General features: G+C 34.2%; 2 protein-coding genes, 1 long non-coding RNA gene and 1 pseudogene across 3 annotated transcripts; 1 reads left to right on the top strand and 3 right to left on the bottom strand.

The window, feature by feature from the left end:
* The first annotated feature begins 379 nt into the window (after positions 1 to 379).
* Positions 380 to 8,384, top strand: LOC110698259 (annotated as a pseudogene).
* A 930-nt stretch (positions 8,385 to 9,314) lies between these two features.
* On the bottom strand, positions 9,315 to 10,805 carry LOC110698253 (probable calcium-binding protein CML15). Its single transcript, XM_021875652.1, has one exon. The coding sequence runs from the start codon at positions 10,151 to 10,153 to the stop codon at positions 9,683 to 9,685; it is 471 nt and encodes a 156-aa protein (XP_021731344.1). The 5' UTR covers positions 10,154 to 10,805; the 3' UTR covers positions 9,315 to 9,682.
* A 1,963-nt stretch (positions 10,806 to 12,768) lies between these two features.
* LOC110697637 lies at positions 12,769 to 13,149 on the bottom strand. The gene has a single exon (XM_021875021.1). The coding sequence runs from the start codon at positions 13,147 to 13,149 to the stop codon at positions 12,769 to 12,771; it is 381 nt and encodes a 126-aa protein (XP_021730713.1).
* A 2,288-nt stretch (positions 13,150 to 15,437) lies between these two features.
* On the bottom strand, positions 15,438 to 18,283 carry LOC110698247. Its single transcript, XR_002506686.1, has 2 exons — positions 15,810 to 18,283; positions 15,438 to 15,687 (listed from the first exon to the last, which is right to left on the bottom strand). It is a non-coding gene; the product is annotated as an uncharacterized LOC110698247 (long non-coding RNA).
* Between the last annotated feature and the right edge of the window lie 1,673 nt (positions 18,284 to 19,956).

The raw sequence follows: 19,956 nt of genomic DNA, 5'->3' as shown, positions 1-19,956 counted from the left end.
GGACATTCCACGTCACACCTGTGAGGGGCAGATGTTTAGGGTAAAAATACCCTAAGACACGTGGCCCAATAAAGGCTTGCCACGTGTCAAGCTTGCAACGGTCAACAAAGGCCCAATCCCTTTGCGACGTGTCATTGTACCCTAATTGAGGTACAGTTCTCCCCTACTATAAATAGTAAGGGCAGACCTCATTAATGGGGATCGAATCATTTTCCCACAAACCAACATAACACAAATCCCCTTGCAAACGCTCTCAACTCGAGAAACATTTATTGTCTTATTTCCTCATTAAGAAAGAGACTAACTTAATCTTCGGAGGCGGAACACCCCAGCCCCAGCCGGAGTATTCCGTTATTTGTGCAAGGTACTGGCGAAGGAAGGAGCATAATAGGAAATTGTAGCTCTTCCGTAGGACACATAAAAAACCCCCAAACAGCTTGTAAGCTCTAATTACTTGAGATACTCGATCAAATCTTAATCCGAGTGAGCTTGACTTCATTGAACTGACAAACTCTACTCGAGACTCATGTAGTCATGTGTAGCTTGTAAGCTCTAATTACTTGAGATACTCGATCAAATCTTAATCCGAGTGAGCTTGACTTCATTGAACTGACAAACTCTACTCGAGGCTCATGTAGTCATGTGTAGCTTGTAACTTTGTAAGCTCTAATTATTTGAGATACTCGATCAAATCTTAATCCGAGTGAGCTTTACTTCATTGAACTGACAAACTCTACTCGATTAAGCTAAACTCAACTCGAGCTCAATTCCTTTTTTTCCCATATCCGAACTGCATTATAACTATGGAATTTACTCATCCTTAGATGTACAGTATTTACGAGTTACTTGTACATTCTAGCTTTTCACATGTGAATAAAGTTGAATGGCGTTGCTTAGGGTATCTATGGAAATTGGAGACATATCACATCATTGGCATCTAGCGGGCCTTCATCCGCACAACGACACAATAGCAAGGAAAGAAAGTTTCTCCTAATTGTTTATTTACTCTTTCAGTTATATTTAATCATTTTATTTATTTATTTTGCTATAATAACAATAATGTGGACGGAATTTAATTTTATATTGATTACCGCCAATAAGAATTTACGAGTAACTGATAGAGTAATATCCAAATATCCATTGGTCGGGCTTTCTCCCCAATTAGTTGGGGACATTTCTTGTCCTATTAGCATTCTGATTCATCTAATCATTTTATCCTGGAAGGTGAGAGAAAGCAACCCATATTTGGCAATTTGGCTTGAGTTGCCTTATCTAGAGTTCTGTAGTTACGGAGTATAAAATAAAATCAAGATTTCATTTTCTTAAAAAAAAAAAAAAAAAAAAAAAAAAAAAAAAAAAAAAAAAAATCATTAGTGGTTCTGGTCTTCAGTTGACATGTGAAACTTGTGCATAATCTTTCAGTTCTCAACTACAAAAGTCAAAATAAGAGGTAATCTTTCTTTGTATTTTACTTTTGTATATTAAATTTTGATCATGTATTTTTTTATACGTGTTCTTTCATTTCTCTTTGATTGTATTAGTCAAATCATGTCAAATCATGTAATCTTCTCATAACCATCTAATCTGCAGCTAACTTTTCGAAAGGCGCTATCTTTGTTTTATGGTATGATCAAATGTTTACCTTTTACTTAGTTTTGTGATATTTGGAGAACTGATGTTAGAAGGTGAAGTTACTGAGGCAATGTATGTCAGTTTTTTCTGTAAGCCGAGGCTCCTCGAATAATCGTGTATTGTAGGATCTTTAAGGCAGGGAATAGGATAAGTTCTGCTACTGGTTCGAAATGGGTCGAGTTAAGAAAAAACAGCAGCATTTTGGTAAAATTGATCCCTTGTCATTGGAGAAATTGTTGTCTAAGAGTCCAAGTGATCGGTCTTTGATTGGAAAGCCTGGATTTTCGAGGATAGTCTATTGCAATGATCCTGAATGTCCTGAAGCTGAACAACTTAAATATTGTGACAATTATGTTACAACTACAAAGTATACTCTTGCTTCATTCCTCCCCAAATCGTTGTTTGAGCAGTTTAGGCGGATTGCCAATCTATATTTCCTCATGTGTGCATTCTTGTCATTCACTCCGATTGCTCCTAATCCACCAGTCAGTAGTGTTTTCCCTCTTGTGGTAGTTGTGACTGTAACAATGGTGAAGGAATTAATTGAAGATTTCAAGCGCAGGAAACAGGTAATGGAAGTTTAGCTTTGAAGCAATGTGCAATTGAGCAATTTCTTATTCTTATTTTTAGGCCGGGAGGAAGGGGAGGGGGTCATGACAGGGATTTTATTGCTCTAACTTCATATGTTGCAGTGTTACTTTTTTCCTAGTTTGTCTGAGTTCTAGTTCATATGCTTATTTTGACTGTAATTGTTACGTGTAGAACGGCACATAATGTGTATCCTGCTATGATGCGTGTGCTGTTTTGGGGACGGGATTGTGCTAAGTATGCAGTCTTAATCCTGCTATTCTGAAATTATATGAATTAAATTAGTTTATGAAGTTATTTCTTGTTGAAGAGTTAAATGATGATCAACATCCTTGAAAGACTTGTGTCACTACTATATTAACTCCTGCATTTGATGGAGGATGGTTTATAGCTGTGTCAGTACTTCAGATAAACTTCTGTTTCTTCCATATTACATTGAATTCTCCTTAAAATATGTGGATGTATTGATATGAAAAATAATTTTAAAAGTTGATAATGTCAGGATATTGAGGTGAATAATAGAAAGACTAAGGTTCATCGCGGCAATGGCAATTTTGAGGACTCAAAATGGATGAACTTGAGAGTTTGAGATGTAGTGAAGGTGGAAAAGGATGAATTTTTCCCTTCTGATCTTATCCTACTTTCCTCAAGTTATGACGAGGCTATATGCTATGTGGAAACTACTAACCTTGATGGGGAAACTAATCTGAAACTAAAGCAAGCACTGGAAGTGACAGCAGGCCTAAATGAGGACACGATGTTTCAGAACTTCAGAGCTATTATTAGATGTGAAGACCCAAATGCTAACTTATATTCTTTCATTGGGAATTTGGATTTTAGAGGGCAACAGCACCCCCTTTCATCTCCGCAGCTGCTTCTAAGGGAATCCCAACTGAGGAATACTGAGTACATTTATGGTGTTTCAATCTTCACTGGTCATGATACTAAAGTTATCCAAAATTCAGTGGACCCCCGTCAAAGAGAAGCAACATTGAGAGGAGAACAGATGTAATAGTTTTCCTCTTGTTTTTCTTGTTATTTTTGCTCGCTACCTTCGGATCTATTGTTCTAGGGATAGTCACAAATGAGGATATCCTTGATGATGGTACCACAATGACAAGATGGTATTTAAGACCTGATGATACCACAATATACAATGATCCAAGAAATGCTTCACTTGCTGCTTTACTGCATTTTTTGAGAGCTGTTATGCTGTATGGTTACCTCATTCCCATCTCATTGTATGTATCAATAGAGCTGGTTAAAGTACTGCAGACTGAGTTTATTAACAAAGATATACACATGTATTATAAAGAAGGTGACAAGCCGGCACAGGCCCGTACCTCAAATTTGAATGAGGAACTTGGTCAAGTTGATGTGATATTGTCTGATAAAACAGGAACTTTAACATGCAATTTGATGGAGTTTGTTAAGTGTTCTATTGCTGGAACTGCATATGGCCAGGTGATCACAACGGTGGAAAGGGCTATAGCTAAGAGAAAGAGGATACCTTTCACTGGCAAGGTGATAGGAAGAAAGAAAGAGAATGAGGATGATGATGTTGTAGATCAGTCAACTGTTAGAGGCTACAATTTTGTGGATGATAGAATCACAAATGGGAACTGGGTAAATGAAGAAAGGTCTGATGTTATACAGAAGTTCTTTCGAGTTATGGCTATCTGCCATACTGTTATACCTGTAACGGATGAAGAAACAGGATGTTTATCATATGAAGCAGAATCTCCAGATGAGGCAGCACTTGTTATTTCAGCAAGAGAACTTGGTTTTGAGTTTTATGAGAGGACTCAAGCAAGCATCTCCTTGAGAGAGGTGGATCCTCTGTCTGGTGCAAAGGTTGAAAGGTAACTTTCTTGCTAAGTCAAATTAGATTCCCTTCCTGCAGCTCTTCATCTAGTTCTTGGTTGGTTTTCCAGAGGAGAGTGCTGGATAAAATTAATGGAAAAGGACTTGAAATCATGGCTGATATTAAAAAATAAATAAATAAAATAAACTAATCTTGTCCAACTATTAAGATCTTAGTTTGCGAAAAAAGAGTTAGCCTATGAAATGTATCAGGCTTTTAATCTTATATTAGCCCTTTTTTGCTAATAGGATGTACCTGCCTAGGTACTTGCCTTAAGATATTGTCTAGCTTGTTTGTGCTATGAGGAAATTTCTAAGCCTTGGTCTTTTTTACAGGACTCTTGAACTTCTGAATATCATGGAGTTCAGTAGCGCAAGAAAGAGAATGTCTGTGATTGTGAAAAATGAAGAAGGAAAACTTCTACTTCTTTGCAAAGGTGCTGACAGGTTTGTAAGGATAAACTGTTAGAGCTCTAGTATCATGACATAATATGTTGTTAGATCAGTTTTTAGCAGTCAATTCCTGGCTTTACTTCCCTATGTCCTTGTTTATTTGCCGTGCAGTTAATGTAACTTATGTAACATGGTTTGATCCTATAGCTTCCTGTTGGGTATAAGCATTAGAGGATGTGAAGAATTAGGAGAGTAGAGAGAACTAAAATCGGAAATGAAAGGAGATGAAGGTTTAACTTCTTCCATGCATATATAGAAATCAAATGTCATGCTTTACAATATATAATCCTGCTCTCCCCTCTCTAATCTTATTTTTCCTGATAGAAAAATGATATCTTGCTCTTTAATTTCCTATGATTCACCTTCTGACTCTAGCTGAATCTCTACTACCTTGTTCTCCTATATCATTTGCTGATATAAGCAATTGTATTAGTCCATGCTCATCAGCTGACAGCTGGATTTAATAGTCTCAAGTCTCTTAACTGTCCTGGATCAGTGTTATGTTTGAAAGGCTAGCAAATAACACAATTAGTAATACACGTTTCCTTGACTGTCCTGGATCAGTGTTATGTTTGAAAGGCTAGCATATAACGGGAGGGAGTTTGAAAGGCAGACAAGAGAACATGTTATGAGGTATGCTGAAGCTGGTTTGAGAACTCTAATACTTGGATATAGAGAAGTCAACAAAGATGAATATGTGACGTTCAACGAGGCATATACAGTGGCCAAAAGCTCTGTTAGTGCAGAAAGAGACAAATTGGTTGAAGAAGTGGCCGAAGACTTTGAGAAAAATCTGATTCTTCTTGGAGCTACAGCCGTAGAAGATAAGCTCCAAAAAGGGGTATGTGGTATTCTGAGAATGATATATCTGGAAATACTCATTAATATTTTGCATTTCCATTGTATTTTTGTGCGCGAGAGGTTGGTTCACAACTTTCCAGTTCATCCTCTTATTCTTTTTCACTAAACAGGTTCCTGAATGCATTGAAAAACTAGTACAAGCTGGAATTAAGTTATGGGTACTAACCGGGGATAAAATTGAAACAGCCGTTAATGTTGGGTACGATTTTTGTTTGGAAGTATTGCTTTCTATATAAAATTGTGCCCTTTTTCTTGGTTCTAATTTTTGTTCATTTTACAGTTATGCTTGCAGTTTGTTGAGAGAAGGGATGAGGAAGATAGTAATCAACTCTGAGTCATATAGGGCAAAAGCATCGGTTAAGGTGTCAGATAAGACTTCCATACACAAAGTAAGTTAAAGCGTCTTCCAAGTGGTATTGTGTCATATTGTTGATTTGTTGTGACGTTTACATCGAATGGTTTTTTTTTTTTCTTATTCTATTTGAGGATACTGTACTAAGTGACATCGCTTACCAGTGAACCCTTTTTTAGTGGTGACTATCTTCTTGTACAACCCTGTTGCTAAATTTTCAGATTATTTAGGTTTTAAAAGAAAGGGTTCTCCAAGACATAAGAGAGGGGAAGGAACTACTTTGTTTATCGCATGGAAGCTCAGAGGCACTGGCTCTTATTATTGATGGAAGGTCACTCAGTTATGCATTGGAGGATGATGCCAAACACATATTTCTAGAGCTTGCTCTGGGTTGTGCATCGGTCATTTGCTGTCGTTCATCACCTAAACAAAAAGCACAAGTAAGTTATATAAATTACTTTTCATATTTTTTGCTATCAATTTATCGCCATGTATCTCAATGCAACACTTTGTTACAGACTAAGTTACAAAGATACACTTTCTTCCCTAAAATAGAATGACAGCACAGAAGGCACTGTATGTGAATAATAAAAAATTGAGGTTCTTTTAATCAGTGATAGGCTTATTAATATCCTGCAGGTCACAAAACTAGTCAAAACTAAAAGAGGAACAACATTGGCGATTGGTGATGGTGGAAATGATGTAGGCATGCTCCAAGAAGCAGATATTGGGATTGGTATTAGTGGCTTCGAGGGAATGCAGGTGCATGTAGCTCCTTCATCCTTGCCACATTCAATTATTAATAAAAGTCATAAAAAAAAAACTCAACTCCTTTGCTTGCTGTAACCTCTGAGATTTGGATTGTTTGAAGAATAGGCGGTCATGGCAAGTGATATCGCAATAGCTCAGTTTCGTTTTTTGGAGCGTTTGGTGCTTGTTCTTGGGCATTGGTTTTACAGAAGGATCTCATCAATGGTATTTTTTTCCACCTGTTTCCTTCTTCTGTTTAAGTCCTCTTGTCACTAGTAATTGACGTATTGTACCTTTGAGCATGATAAGTGTGACTAGTCAAAGTTGAGCACTTGAACTGCTTTATAAATTTGCAAAATTTTGCAATTAACAGTATCCTTTTGGCTTTTTTCTAGATATGTTATTTCTTCTACAAGAACATATTATTTGGCTTCACACTCTTCTATTTCGATGCATACACATCATTCTCTGGCGAACCTGCATACAATGATTGGTTTTTGACCCTCTATAATGTCATCTTTACATCTCTCCCTGTTATTGCTCTTGGAGTTCTTGACCAGGATATTCCTGCTGAGTCATGTCTCAAGGTAACTAGTCTAAACTTCCTGTACTTGCAACTAGCTAGTGTGCTATTGCTCTCCTGCTGCTCTCATAACTGATGTGATTCCTTTTCAGTACCCTCAATTGCACCAAGAAGGTGTACAAAACATCCTTTTTAGCTGGAAAAGAATACTCGGTTGGTTACTCAATGGGATAGTTAGTGCTACGGCAATCTTCTATCTTTGTATTTTCACATTGGAAAATCAGGCCTTCCGTAGAGATGGTGAAGTAGCTGGATTTGAAGTTATCGGAGCCATACTCTACACTTGTGTGTTATGTGTAGTGAATGCTCAAATGGCTCTTTCCATAAAATATTTCACTTTCATCCAACACTTGGTAATCTGGGGAAGCATTCTATTTTGGTACATATTTCTCTTAGCATACGGAGCCATTGATCCTTACATATCTACTACTGCCTATAAAGTCTTTGCTGAAGCATGCGCACCTGCTCCATCTTTTTGGGTTGTCACGCTTCTTGTTTCCGTGTTAGCATTGCTTCCTTACTTCATATATGCTGCTCTGAGTATGGAGTTTTTCCCGCATTATCATCAAATGCTAATGGCTAAACTGAGAGTCCAAAGTAACTTTACTTTGTCAGACAGAGGACATTGACACATAGAATAATAGGCTGTACAGTACATTTTTAATTTAACTGTAGCATTCCTAAGAAAACAGCGCTTCAGAGGTGAATTATAGAATTCAGTCTAACTGTGCAAGAATTAGCTGCTGTTGGTTATTATTCTTATTCTGATGATCAAGATTGCATTACATTGAATTAATGCATGGGCGGAAGTTCAACACATCAAAGGTGTCAGAACTCGAGTAAAGTTCATGTTCACTGTAGTATATGAAGCTCCAAGCTCTGAATATGGCTTTGGATATCAGAACATTCAGATATATGGAAAATCTTACCTGAAAAAGGGAAAGCGAGAGAAAAGGAGAAGAAAAAATTCATCATTTCAAGATTGAAAGCTCCAAAAATTGTTTTTTTCTTCGGAGTCTTTAAGAGGAGGCATCCTTAAACATTTTTTGTTAACTATATGTATGTGGCCGTTAATGAATAATTTATCTATATTACATGTTCATGTATAACTTTTTCATGGCCTTCTTGATTCTTACTTTGTTGTGAATGAGCATAGTACCATTCAGATCAGAAATGCATAGCAGAATAATTTCAGCTGCAAACTTTTTCAGGTCTTCCTCCTTGTACCTGTCAAAACATTCATAATTGATCTGACAGTATCCAACTATTGCAAAAACATTTGAGATTTCAGATTTTGTTAAGTTCTATTTTTTCAGGAGATATCCTCTTCCTTTATATCCTGTCATTTATAGTTATTCATTTATCAAAAATTTACGACAACTGAATCTGTTTTACTACTCGTTAAATCATGTACGTATGGAAGCTGGAACAAGAAAAATTGAATCTTCAAATTCGGGACAAAGATCTCCCTATATACAAAAACAAGTTGTACGTCAATGAAATCCAACAACCACTGCTTGAGCAGAGGATGGAATCTGGAAAGTCTCGTACACGCCAAGCAGCACAAAGAGCTGTAAGCTGAGCGTTTTTTTTTACCAAACAGGTATGTTTGTCATCTCAGCGTTACTAAATCTCCCTCTCTTATTAAACTAAGTTGAAAATTTTAAAAGAGGCAAAATTGTTTTTTTGCTTATTGATACTCCAAATAAGTGAGACTAATACTTTAAGTAATGCAACAGTCCTCCGAAACAATGTCTTGTATAGACAACCTGAATAAATCTTGTTGATAATCGAGATTATACTATTCCCTTAATTAAACTTACAGTCCAGCTATGATGACAAAGTGGCTGTTGGAGACTGACTATGACTCCACGAATCGTGCAATTTCCATTATACACCTGGTTGTACAATAAAGTTATATAGACCTATAGCTAAAATTTTGCTTTTGCTCAATTAGGACAACAGAAAAAAATGAGTATGCATGGTATACCCGAGTATGTAATAGACACGAATCATAGTTATATTGACGAAAGAATTTGAATTTTTTTTAATATAAAGTATTATCTGTATCATGGTTAGATGTGCATGTAGTGTACTTGAAGCACTTAGTATTCAAATTTATATACCTTAATAAAGACATAAATGATTGAATACCATGTGCAGTGAACTTGTCTTGCCTTCTTTTTAATTAGGTGGTTAAATCATAATCATGAACATTATATTACGTGCATTGAACCTGTCTTTTTTATTAAAATATTTGAGAAAATTCTGAAAACTAGATCTGTAAAAGAACTAGCCAAACCAGTAGAAATGTCAAATGTACATGGAATAAGTCAAACAAATATTTCACTGCAGAAAAAAAAATATATAGAAAATGTCAAAATTCCCCTGTTTTCTAAGTTTTTAGATCTCCCAAATCTATGAAACATAAACCTATGAAATTGTTAAGATAAAACTTTCTGAAATTTAGCTTATAGTAGCAGTGTAATATGCAAAGGATTAAAAAAAAAAGGTACAGTTAGTTCACACCCAAAATTAAAATGGATGAAGAAAAAAGAAAATTAAACAAACCAACTAATTTTCACATAAATCTCTGGCTATTATGATACAGGAAGACCAAGAAAATTAGCAGCAGATTTAGCCATAATAGAAGCAAACTCATGAAAACTAATAACTCCATCACCATTCGCGTCGGCTTCATTGATCATCTCTGTTAACTCTCTGTATGTCAAAGGCTGACCCATTTTAGCCATTGCTCCTGCAAGCTCTGCAGCTGTGATAACACCATTACCATCGCGGTCGAATATTCTGAACACTTCCAACAACTGCCCTTGATTCACTAGTATTTCTTCTTTCATATCAGGCATAATTGCGCTTACTAGCTCATCAAATTCGATGCTTCCATTGCCATTTGAGTCCATTGAGGCTAGCATGATCTCTAGCTGATCACCTGATGGCTTAAGGCCTAAGGACCTTAGCAATGCAGCTAGCTCTAGCACTGTTATGCTGCCGTCTGAGTCCATGTCGAATCGTGTAAATATGTCTCTTAGTTGCTTGATTTGATCAACCATGATGTGTTTTTTCTATTTTTGTGGGTGATCAAGTTGTTATGTATGTGTATTTCAAACAACAACAACAACAATAACAGCCCAGTTTGAATCTCGTACGTACGTATAACGATATCGAGAATAACCGGGGCGGTGCCGTGGTGGTAGTGGTGGTGTGGAGAAGAGATAAACGGTTGCCTCAAACAAAGGAGGATGAACATATAAAGAGTGAAATTTGAAAGGGGAGGAAGTGGTTAATTCTGTTATGATAATTAAAGGGTGTAGTTTTGACTAAGTGTAAATAATGTAATAATAGTTGTTTGGATAAAGTATAACCATAAAGCGCGTCGGTGGATTTTATGGGTTGTTTTATTTAATTTCTTATTTATTTATTTATTTATTATTTATATAATTTTTTTGTTTTTACTTTTGGGTATTGAGTTGGTTGAATAGGGATCATTTTTGCACTAGTTGAGCAACTTGGCAAGTTCCTTGAAAGAAGTCATATTCTTAAAAATTTGAAAATAAATGTGATTTGTTTGGGTTTATTTTGTCTAAGATAATAGAGGAAAGGATGGACGTTCATGCTAGGAAATAGGGACGATACTTCCCTCAACTTCACCATGTATCTGGTGGATTTTTTTTCCCCAATAAGTTATGTAAGATGGATACATATAACTATATAAGGACATTCTTAATTTTTGCAAAATGCATTGTAAGACAGACACATACAATTATATAAGAACATACTACAACTTTATATACTTGTAATATATACTACACAAAAAATTATACAGTAGAGTGAATGGCCAATTACTCAAGACCTGGAATCAAATCTCGTATAAAGAGAGTTGCAAGGGTAGTGATGTGGAAATGAATCAATCCCTAGTCTTGGGTGCCAACCTCTAAGACTTAAACCAACTAAGATAGTTGACATTTACATTACCGTATTTTTAAAAGATAACACTAGTTGATATCTTGACTAAAACAAACCGAGTCACCAAGTCAATGGATCGGGTTGTTCAAGTTGAGTACTTTTAAACGCCCTGCATAAGCTATACTCCTTTCGTTTTTTAATACGTGCTCAATTTCTCGTGGCACATATGTCGATGCAAACTTTTGATTAATAATGCTTTTAATCATCAAGGAGTATAACTATAATTATTAAAAATAAATAATCTATTCATTGATACAATTCATAAATACCCACAAAATTACATTTTTTTTCTTATATATAAATCACAAACATTAGTTAAAGAAAGATCAAGTGAATAGTGCAAAAAGTATTAATAACATGTGCTCAACAGGTTGTGGACTTGTGATATTTTGATAAATTCAAAATTTCTACTCGTAATTCTTCTTGGTTTAGACATCCACATTTTGCAGAATTTCTAATTCTTGGATTATTTGAGCAGTTGGACCAATATAAATAAAGCTCAATTAATTTTCATGTGTTGTAAGCTAGTTATTTGTATTGAAGTTAAACCATCTTTAACCCTTCAAAGAAGGGAAAAAAAAAAAAATTTACGTAAAACCATGTTAAACTCTAATACTATGTTTTCAAGGCATGTACTGAGATTATGGGCCAAAATTGGACTAAATTATGGGCCATTGGGCCTTAAAAATTATTATAGGCTATGTTAAATCAAAATTTCGAATCAGATTTAAATTTCCGAATTTTAATTCAGATTGAATTGGTTTAAATGAGAAATTTGAATCGGATTGGATTCAACATATGAAAACTATATAGATGCATCTACTTTTGGTTTGAGCTTTGTGTTTATTAATCCATGTTCTTTGTGATTCGCCCTTATGTTGTTTGGTGAGTGAGGCACACACATTTAATGCTGATGGGCTGTCACTTTAAAACGAGTGCATCTACTTTTGATTTGAGCTTTGTGTTTGTTAATCCATGTTCTTTGTGATTCGCCCTTATAATGTTTTGGTGAGTGAGACACACATATTTAATGTTGATGGGTTGTCACTTTGAAATGAGTGCATAATGAGCATCGGGTGCATAACTAAGCATTATATTGCACAATAATTAATTTGAAGAAAGTCACAAAGATTATGATCTGTATAAAGTTCGCCTAAAAATATTTTTAGCACCATACATAATACGTATCATATCCACACATTTATAATCAAACAAGCCACGACTATCTTCAAATACATTATATAATCTTCTAGGTTCATATAAATTTACATATACAATGTTCATTATATCATTGCAACAGATAACACTACATCTAAAAAACTTGCACAAGGGCAATGCTAGATCTCAAGCAGTACAGTAGGCAGCTTGCATTGGTCTAGTAGAATTCCTAACTTGTGAGTCAATGACCTTGAAATCACAAGTTCAAAACCTTGATCTTCCCCATACCCTAAGAATCTAGCCAGCTAATCTGAATTGAGTTGACATGTGAAGGTTTCGTCGCATTGTGATCCTTCATCTTAACCTCCAAATGAATTCACAATGAAAAATTCTCATGTTCCATCTTTTAATTGGATACATTTTAAAACAAAACATGTAAGAAAAACTATGTTTATTTTACTACTAAATTAATCATACCTTGAATCATCCATATACACAACACATTCCTTTTTAGACTCTTCATATTTCTGTCTTTTCCTCTCACCTAATTGCGATTTTCATCAGCAAGAGGAGGAGCAACAGCAGCCACCTTCCCACCTCTAACACCTCCAACATCAGCACCCCTAGCAAAAGGCCAACGACACCGTCGTCTAACCCACCCGAAACAGGATCCCCTGTACTTGATACTCTCTAGAGGAGTCTCTTCCTTCCCTAGCCAAAACCTACCAACAAGACATGAAATTATTGCAAGAACAGCCAACACAGACATAACAGCAAAAAATGGACCAATCGATCCTTTGTTGTTGTTATTATTATTGTTATTGTTACGCCACACATTGTTGTTTGGTACAACTTGTGTGTATGGCACATCCCCTTGCATTTGGGGTTGTTCTTGATTAGGTAAATTTGATATTGTTGTTGCCATTTTTTTTGTTTTGTGTAATATCGGATCATTTCAATGAGATTTTATTGCCTATTTATATGAAAATTAGATCATAAAATTTTAAAGGTTAATTTTATTTTATTGTAATAAAAAGTGGCAAAAACAGACTTTATGTTAATAGTGCTAAATATTTGTTAACTTTATCTTTATGATGGGAATGGAACACCACATGCATGGAGTTACATATCAAACTATCTTTATTATCCACTTTTCTTTTTGCTTTTGCTAGCCAAGTCTCATGGCATTCAGCTATTTTTCTAACTTGAAAAGACAAGAAAAAAATTAAGAGAATATTCCATCTTTTACATATTGAGTGAGGTGGAAATCTATCCTCCCATGTGATCAACTCTCATCGATTACTCTCTCCCTCCAAATTAGCTATGGAGTAGCATAATTTAATTCGGCAGACTTGTCAATACATAATATACGTAGTGACTTGTACTGTTTATAATATATACTTCTTCTGTTCTTTTTTACTTGATCTGTTTTTTTTATCACGCTTGCTAACGCAAAACTCTAACGATCAATAACTTTAATTCTCCATAAGTAATATTTATAAAAGTTTTATATTATGATATTACTTATTGAGACAAATTCAAAAAGATCCTACATGAATATGTTTTTCCTTATATACTATTTACAAAAGACGACGGTTAAAGTGTAAAAGTCAAAGTGGTTCAAGTAAAAAAGGACGGAGGAAGTATATATTATGTAGATATTTTTTTAACTACACAATTAATTTATGTGTAGATGTTTAACCACAACTTCAATTCATTTTTATAAGGGGCGGAGCCGCAAAGAGGTTGTGAAATTATTTATTAAGTTTGCGAGTACTGTAAAGAATGTTTTAGTGAAATTATTTGTCACTTTGAAGTATGTATTATTTTGGGGAATCTGAACAATGTGATTACTAATTCTAGATGTTAATGGACGGAGATGTCATAGATAATTAGAATTAATTAGTTCAAAAGATAGTTATGTCCTTTATGTAAGTTAACCTTTATTGTTTTTAACTTTCTTCTTGTACGTGTATGTAGTTTTATCATGTTTCATGCTAGTGGCTTAGCAATTAACAATTAACAGATTAACACTTTCCTAATCAAAAGAAATTTTGTTGGACGTGTAAAGGGAAACTCAGGCACCTGTTGTCTTTACTTAGCCATCACGATTTTACTATACAGATGAAATCCTTTCAAGTTATTCATTTTCTTTATATCATTGTATATTTAATACTTAGTATATAAATTGTTAGAACATCATGGATTATACATTAAGGTATTGATTTTCAAAACCTAACATAAGTATATTCCTTATATACAAATTATAAATAACGGTGAAAGTGAAATTTGTGAATAGTATCAACTATCACAACCATAAAGAAATCAAAGAAATTGAGGTGATACGTTTTGCAATTTGCATAACGCTAGGAGACTTTATGATGAGCTTGTTAAGCAAGAAATGTAATAAAACAATCGTTGTTAGAACTTAAAAGGATAGAATGTTCTCAAAATGTGTAATCATCCTTTTGGTATACCGTATACACACTACAATAGGCTGTCTATGTTAGGTTCAAAGTAGCACTTGCATTCATCATACGAAGTATATAGATTGAAGTCTCAGATTTCTAACCACCATTTTTGTTTGGAATTCGAATAAGGCCATTTCTACATCAATTCTTAAATATATTTTGGACACAATTTGTCATTTATTACAACTTTTTCTAATAAATACTACGTACTTCGATTTTGAGCTGACTAGTAAACAACTTGTTATTTAACGAAAATTTTCCATTCATTTTCCATTAATATTTACAAAGGGGTTTTTGATCGTCATAGAACCATCACTTACATCTTTGATCCCAAATTAAATGATTGCAATTTCTTAATTTTATAACAAAAAAGATGACAAGAAGCCTCTGCATATTAAGCATTTTGCGTCTCTTGTTTATTGTTTTCTTTGATTATTTTAATTTTTATCCTTTTTTTTTCACCATTGTTTGCTCAAAATGGATAATGATAGTCAGTTGTCCTCAACACATTCCGAAATATATCGTATAATAATTGAAGCTTAACAAATACAAATACGAAGAGGATTTTAAGAAAAGGGTCATGGTTAATAATGGCGGATATGATTAACACCCGTAGTAGTAACTCCTATATGAGGTTAGGAATGTTGTGCTTTTCAATTCGATACTCAAATTAAACGCGAAAAAAAAAAAAAAAAAAAAAAAAAAAAAAAAAAAAAAAAAAAAAAACTCAACAAGCAGTGTCTTTCAAAAAGGTCCAAGGAACAGGGTTTTCCAATTCTTAGAATGAGGGGAAAGAATTATACAGGAAAGATCACAGAATCTCATATTATAAGATTGCCATTAATAGATACTAGTTTTGTTATAAATATGACCCAAGTCTACACAAATGATAGCAACAAGATTCTCTCTGGACAAACTGTAGTTTTCACTATACTGTAAGTTCCCAAACTTCTCAGACTTCCTCTTGAAGCTGATTGCAGCACCTGAACAACCTGAGCAGGACATAAAGTTGCAAATGTGCAACGTATGAAACCCAGAAAATGACAGTTCGTTGAATTATCTTTTTGTAAAGGTCTACAAGCTATCAAAATTAATTTTGTGCACAAGGGTGTACCAAAAATTGTGATTCCGTTCAGGTGTGTGGAGGGGTGTGCCTTGTGTGCAGTGCCGCCAGTGCATGACGAACGCCTCTCCATATGTGCATGCTGCGCACATGCCAAACCAGAAGCACCGTTCTTGCTACTCCCAAGTGCACCTTCTACCAGTATATAATCTGTAGATTCTAATTCTAAATCAACAATACTAGATAAAATCCTCTTTGCTCTCTGTTTCCCAAATGCCTTAAATCAATCACTGCACATAGTGCACTAACTCAACTAATTCTATATCTAAATCAATTCAAGAATGTGAGCAGTGCGAAAAATATTCAATCCTACAGAGTCATGAACAAGAAAAAAACAACACAATATGACTACAGGATGCATCATCTGAAGTTCAACCATTTCTCTTCTCATCATCTTTTAGATTTTCCAGTTAGTTACAATCGCACAACTCGAAAAACAACATATAACAACTCTTTGCCATTGACCTATTCCCCTATTTTCAATTCTCAATTGATCTAGTAATAACACAGATAATAACAGACTGAAACTCACATGACTGGATAAATCTGTGTATTAAGACAAGGCTTGATTCACTATGGAAACCCAAATTCAAAAAGAAGTTCAAAGTACTCCGTAATATACAACAAACAATCAGAGTGGTCCAACATAATTAAATATTAGCCAAGAATCAACCACATGAAAATATGAAATAAAATAAGGAGACTTCAACTAGCTTTCAAAACTTCATTCAAGAGCGAATCTTAAAACAGATACGGTACAGATAGCCTAGCCTGCCCACCAAAACCAGACCTGGCCCAATTCATGAAAAACTAGATGTTTATATTGTACAGATTCCTGATTATAGCCTTATTTTGCCATGCTCATAGTTTGATAAACTATAGTATATGGTAATGGCATAAAGTTCGTAGAGTAAGCTAAAAGAAATTGATGAATATCATCAAATCATCAAGGACCTTGGCTCAAATATGAGCACAAAAACAGATCAAAATCATACAAGATAGAACCAAGACAACCAATTGTACAGGTCCAAACCATACATTCCCTAGACCAGCCGCCAAGTAGCAGGAAAACCATGAAAAAAAGACCTTAGAAGCTCCAACATGATAAAATATAAGCATCTACTTCATAATTTATCTCATATACATATCATGAGCCTTCCTCCCCACACGGCCGCACCTCCTCAACCATATATCTCATAGCTATCTGTACAGCTGTACTGCAATGGTCTCTCACATACTTCTTTACAAGCATCAACTGATTCAAGGTAAGGACATATACATCTAAACCTACCAAAACCCGGAAACGAAACGATTGGATCCAATACAAGGTAATACTTCTTGTCAAGGCTACTCCAAAATCAAGATATTAACAAACTCAAACCAAATCCAATAACTCTAGACAGCCAACAACTTGAATACCAAATGGTCCTAAAACAGCCAATACTAACAAGATATTATCAACTAATCAAAGATAATATGATCATCATTGAATAATATTATACTATTCACAGCATCATAACATAAATTGTTTTGTGTGAAATACAGAAATAAATTCCTAATTAATCAAAAACCCACCAAAAAAATGCTATCTTAGATTAATTAAAACAGTTATAAAGCGCTGGATGCAGAGGTTTATCGATCGATTGCTGCAATGAATGTACAAGAATACCCAGTTCAGGAACAGATCGATGAACCGCTGCCTCCAGTGCCCTTAACTCAATTTTATCACAGATTTTTAAAAAACTAATCCAGTAAATAAATACAGAAATTATTATTAAATTAAAAAAAAAAAAAAAAAAAAAAAAAAAAAAAAAAAAAAAGAGGTTAAACCCAATGCAAAATTAAAGTAATTAATTGATCAACAAAAAAAATCTTAATAAACCCAGATCTCATAATCAAAATTGTTAAACATTATAAGGGGTTAAACAGATAAAGTGCAACAAATTATTGCAGAAGATTAAAGTATATAAAATTTAATAGATCAAGGCTTATAAATAATAAAGTCAATAATTATAAATTTATAATGCTAAATATAACTAAATGAATGAATTGAGAAAAGAGCCTTAGCTTGATTATGAATATTTATAGGAGGGAAATTGGAATAACCAAAGAATGAATCTTGATTCTTGAAGGTGGGAACTGGGAAGTGCGTCATTTTTTACGCCTTTTCTGCTTAAAATTTAAAAAATTACAAGAAAAAAAAAAAAAAAAAAAAAAAAAAGGATGCTCTTTGCCGAGGGAGGAGCTGAGGTGGATCTTAAGGGCAGGTGCCTTACCTTTTAAGGGTACATTCGAAATTTACCAAATTGCCCCTTGTACAGTTGTACCTCTTATATTTGGTGTTGCTTTTGTGTAAATTTTGAGTTAAACTAGTATTAGAACCAACCCTTTTATGCTAATTTTGGGTAACGAATTGTATTGAAGATTTATGCAACTTTATTGATCAAAGACCTAACATTTAGGTGTAAATGTTGGTTTAATTGTTTTAGAAACTTTGATTTTGGATAAATGTATTGCAACTTTAATGATCAAAGACCCAACATTTAGGTGTAAATGTTATTGTTTTACATAAGTTTGATTTTTGGTAGGAGTTATAGAGAATATTACATAGCATTTGGGAGTTAAAATATTTTTTCCATGAACTGCATCAAATGTAACTTAATATTGTCGGTTCACATCATCATCACTCTCATTAAGCTCTTTCAACCTTTTTAAAGGGAAGAACGAAAGGTAGCTTTGCAAGGTAAGTAAATGGATGGATTGGAGAAAGGGTCTTATCTTAATGAGCGATTTTGAAAAATGCTAAAAGAAATCAAAATTTGCAATATTTTTACCCTACCGTACCATCTCTCTCTCTCTCTCTCTCAATATATATATATATATATATATATATATATATATATATATATATATATATATATATATATATATATATATGCGCCGATTTAGAACAAAACAGCTAATTGAGGGTCCGTTTGACATCTAATTAATGTTTTTCTGCCAGTGATGCTTGTGTTTCCTTGGTTGTAAACTTGTAGCTGAACCGATATAAATTATTGAATGCGTACAACATGATCATTTCCCAATTCTACTGCATGAACCACCAGACTCTATACATTGCAATCACTATGAAGACAAGCTATGCAATAATGGTCCCTGGTTCACCTACTCATTAGATCAATCAAAGGTTTGAAATGCACCATTTAGGAGGAAGATACTTAACGTCCTTAATTAGTGCTCTCTAATAGTTCACCTCCTAAACCAAGGTCTAACTCATATTTCACCTGCCCATCAAATGTAAAGATTCAATGCCCCAATGCCTTTCAAAGTTATTATGCAATATGCTCTTTTGACTCTTATTGATCAAGCCGAAAAATATAAATCCACAAGTGCTACATTAGGCGTCATTAAATGTGTTTCTTTGCCAATTAAAATGTGATTGATTAGACCTTGATTGAAAGTCCTACAAGCTTCAACATTTACCTTATCTTTCATATCCGTAAGCCAATCCCCTCCTCAATGCCTATGGAAACGTTACCAAATTCAATATTATGAAGGGCTAAGATTAATGTGTTACAATTCCACTGCATCAGTATATGTATTTGACCAATCTATTGAAGGGTGGTATGTCGTCTCTTCAATATATATATATATATATATATATATATATATATATATATATATATATATATATATATATATATATATATATATATATATATATTCTAAAGGAAAATTCGGTTCCATCTTAACACTCAAAAAGGGGTTCACCACAAATGGAGAATTATGGATGACGAGGAAAGAAAAAAAAAAGAAAAAAAAAAAACAAGCGGACTCATTGTTTGCACCAACTTAGGCCTAAATACTCCTTGAGAAATAAAGTTTGAAATATATGGATCAGCATTACATATATAGTACTACAAACTTGACGGAGTCATATATACTAGCCTCCTTTATAGGTTGAGAAGGTCAGGGGCGGAATAACATGCAATTGTAATTAGCTTGAGTAACTACTAATGTAAAAAATAGCTCATTATCATCCTGGTACATGTTTAAAGATATAGAGTTATAAGGAACGATTTCAGTATGATACCTTAGACATAAAAAGACATTTCAACTTATTTAAGCTATACTAATT

Source organism: Chenopodium quinoa, unplaced genomic scaffold (assembly GCF_001683475.1).
Source record: "Chenopodium quinoa cultivar QQ74 unplaced genomic scaffold, ASM168347v1, whole genome shotgun sequence".
Lineage (NCBI taxonomy): Eukaryota > Viridiplantae > Streptophyta > Magnoliopsida > Caryophyllales > Amaranthaceae > Chenopodium > Chenopodium quinoa.
The sequence above is the reverse complement of the archived record's forward strand: the minus strand, read 5'-3'. Positions and strand labels throughout refer to the sequence as shown.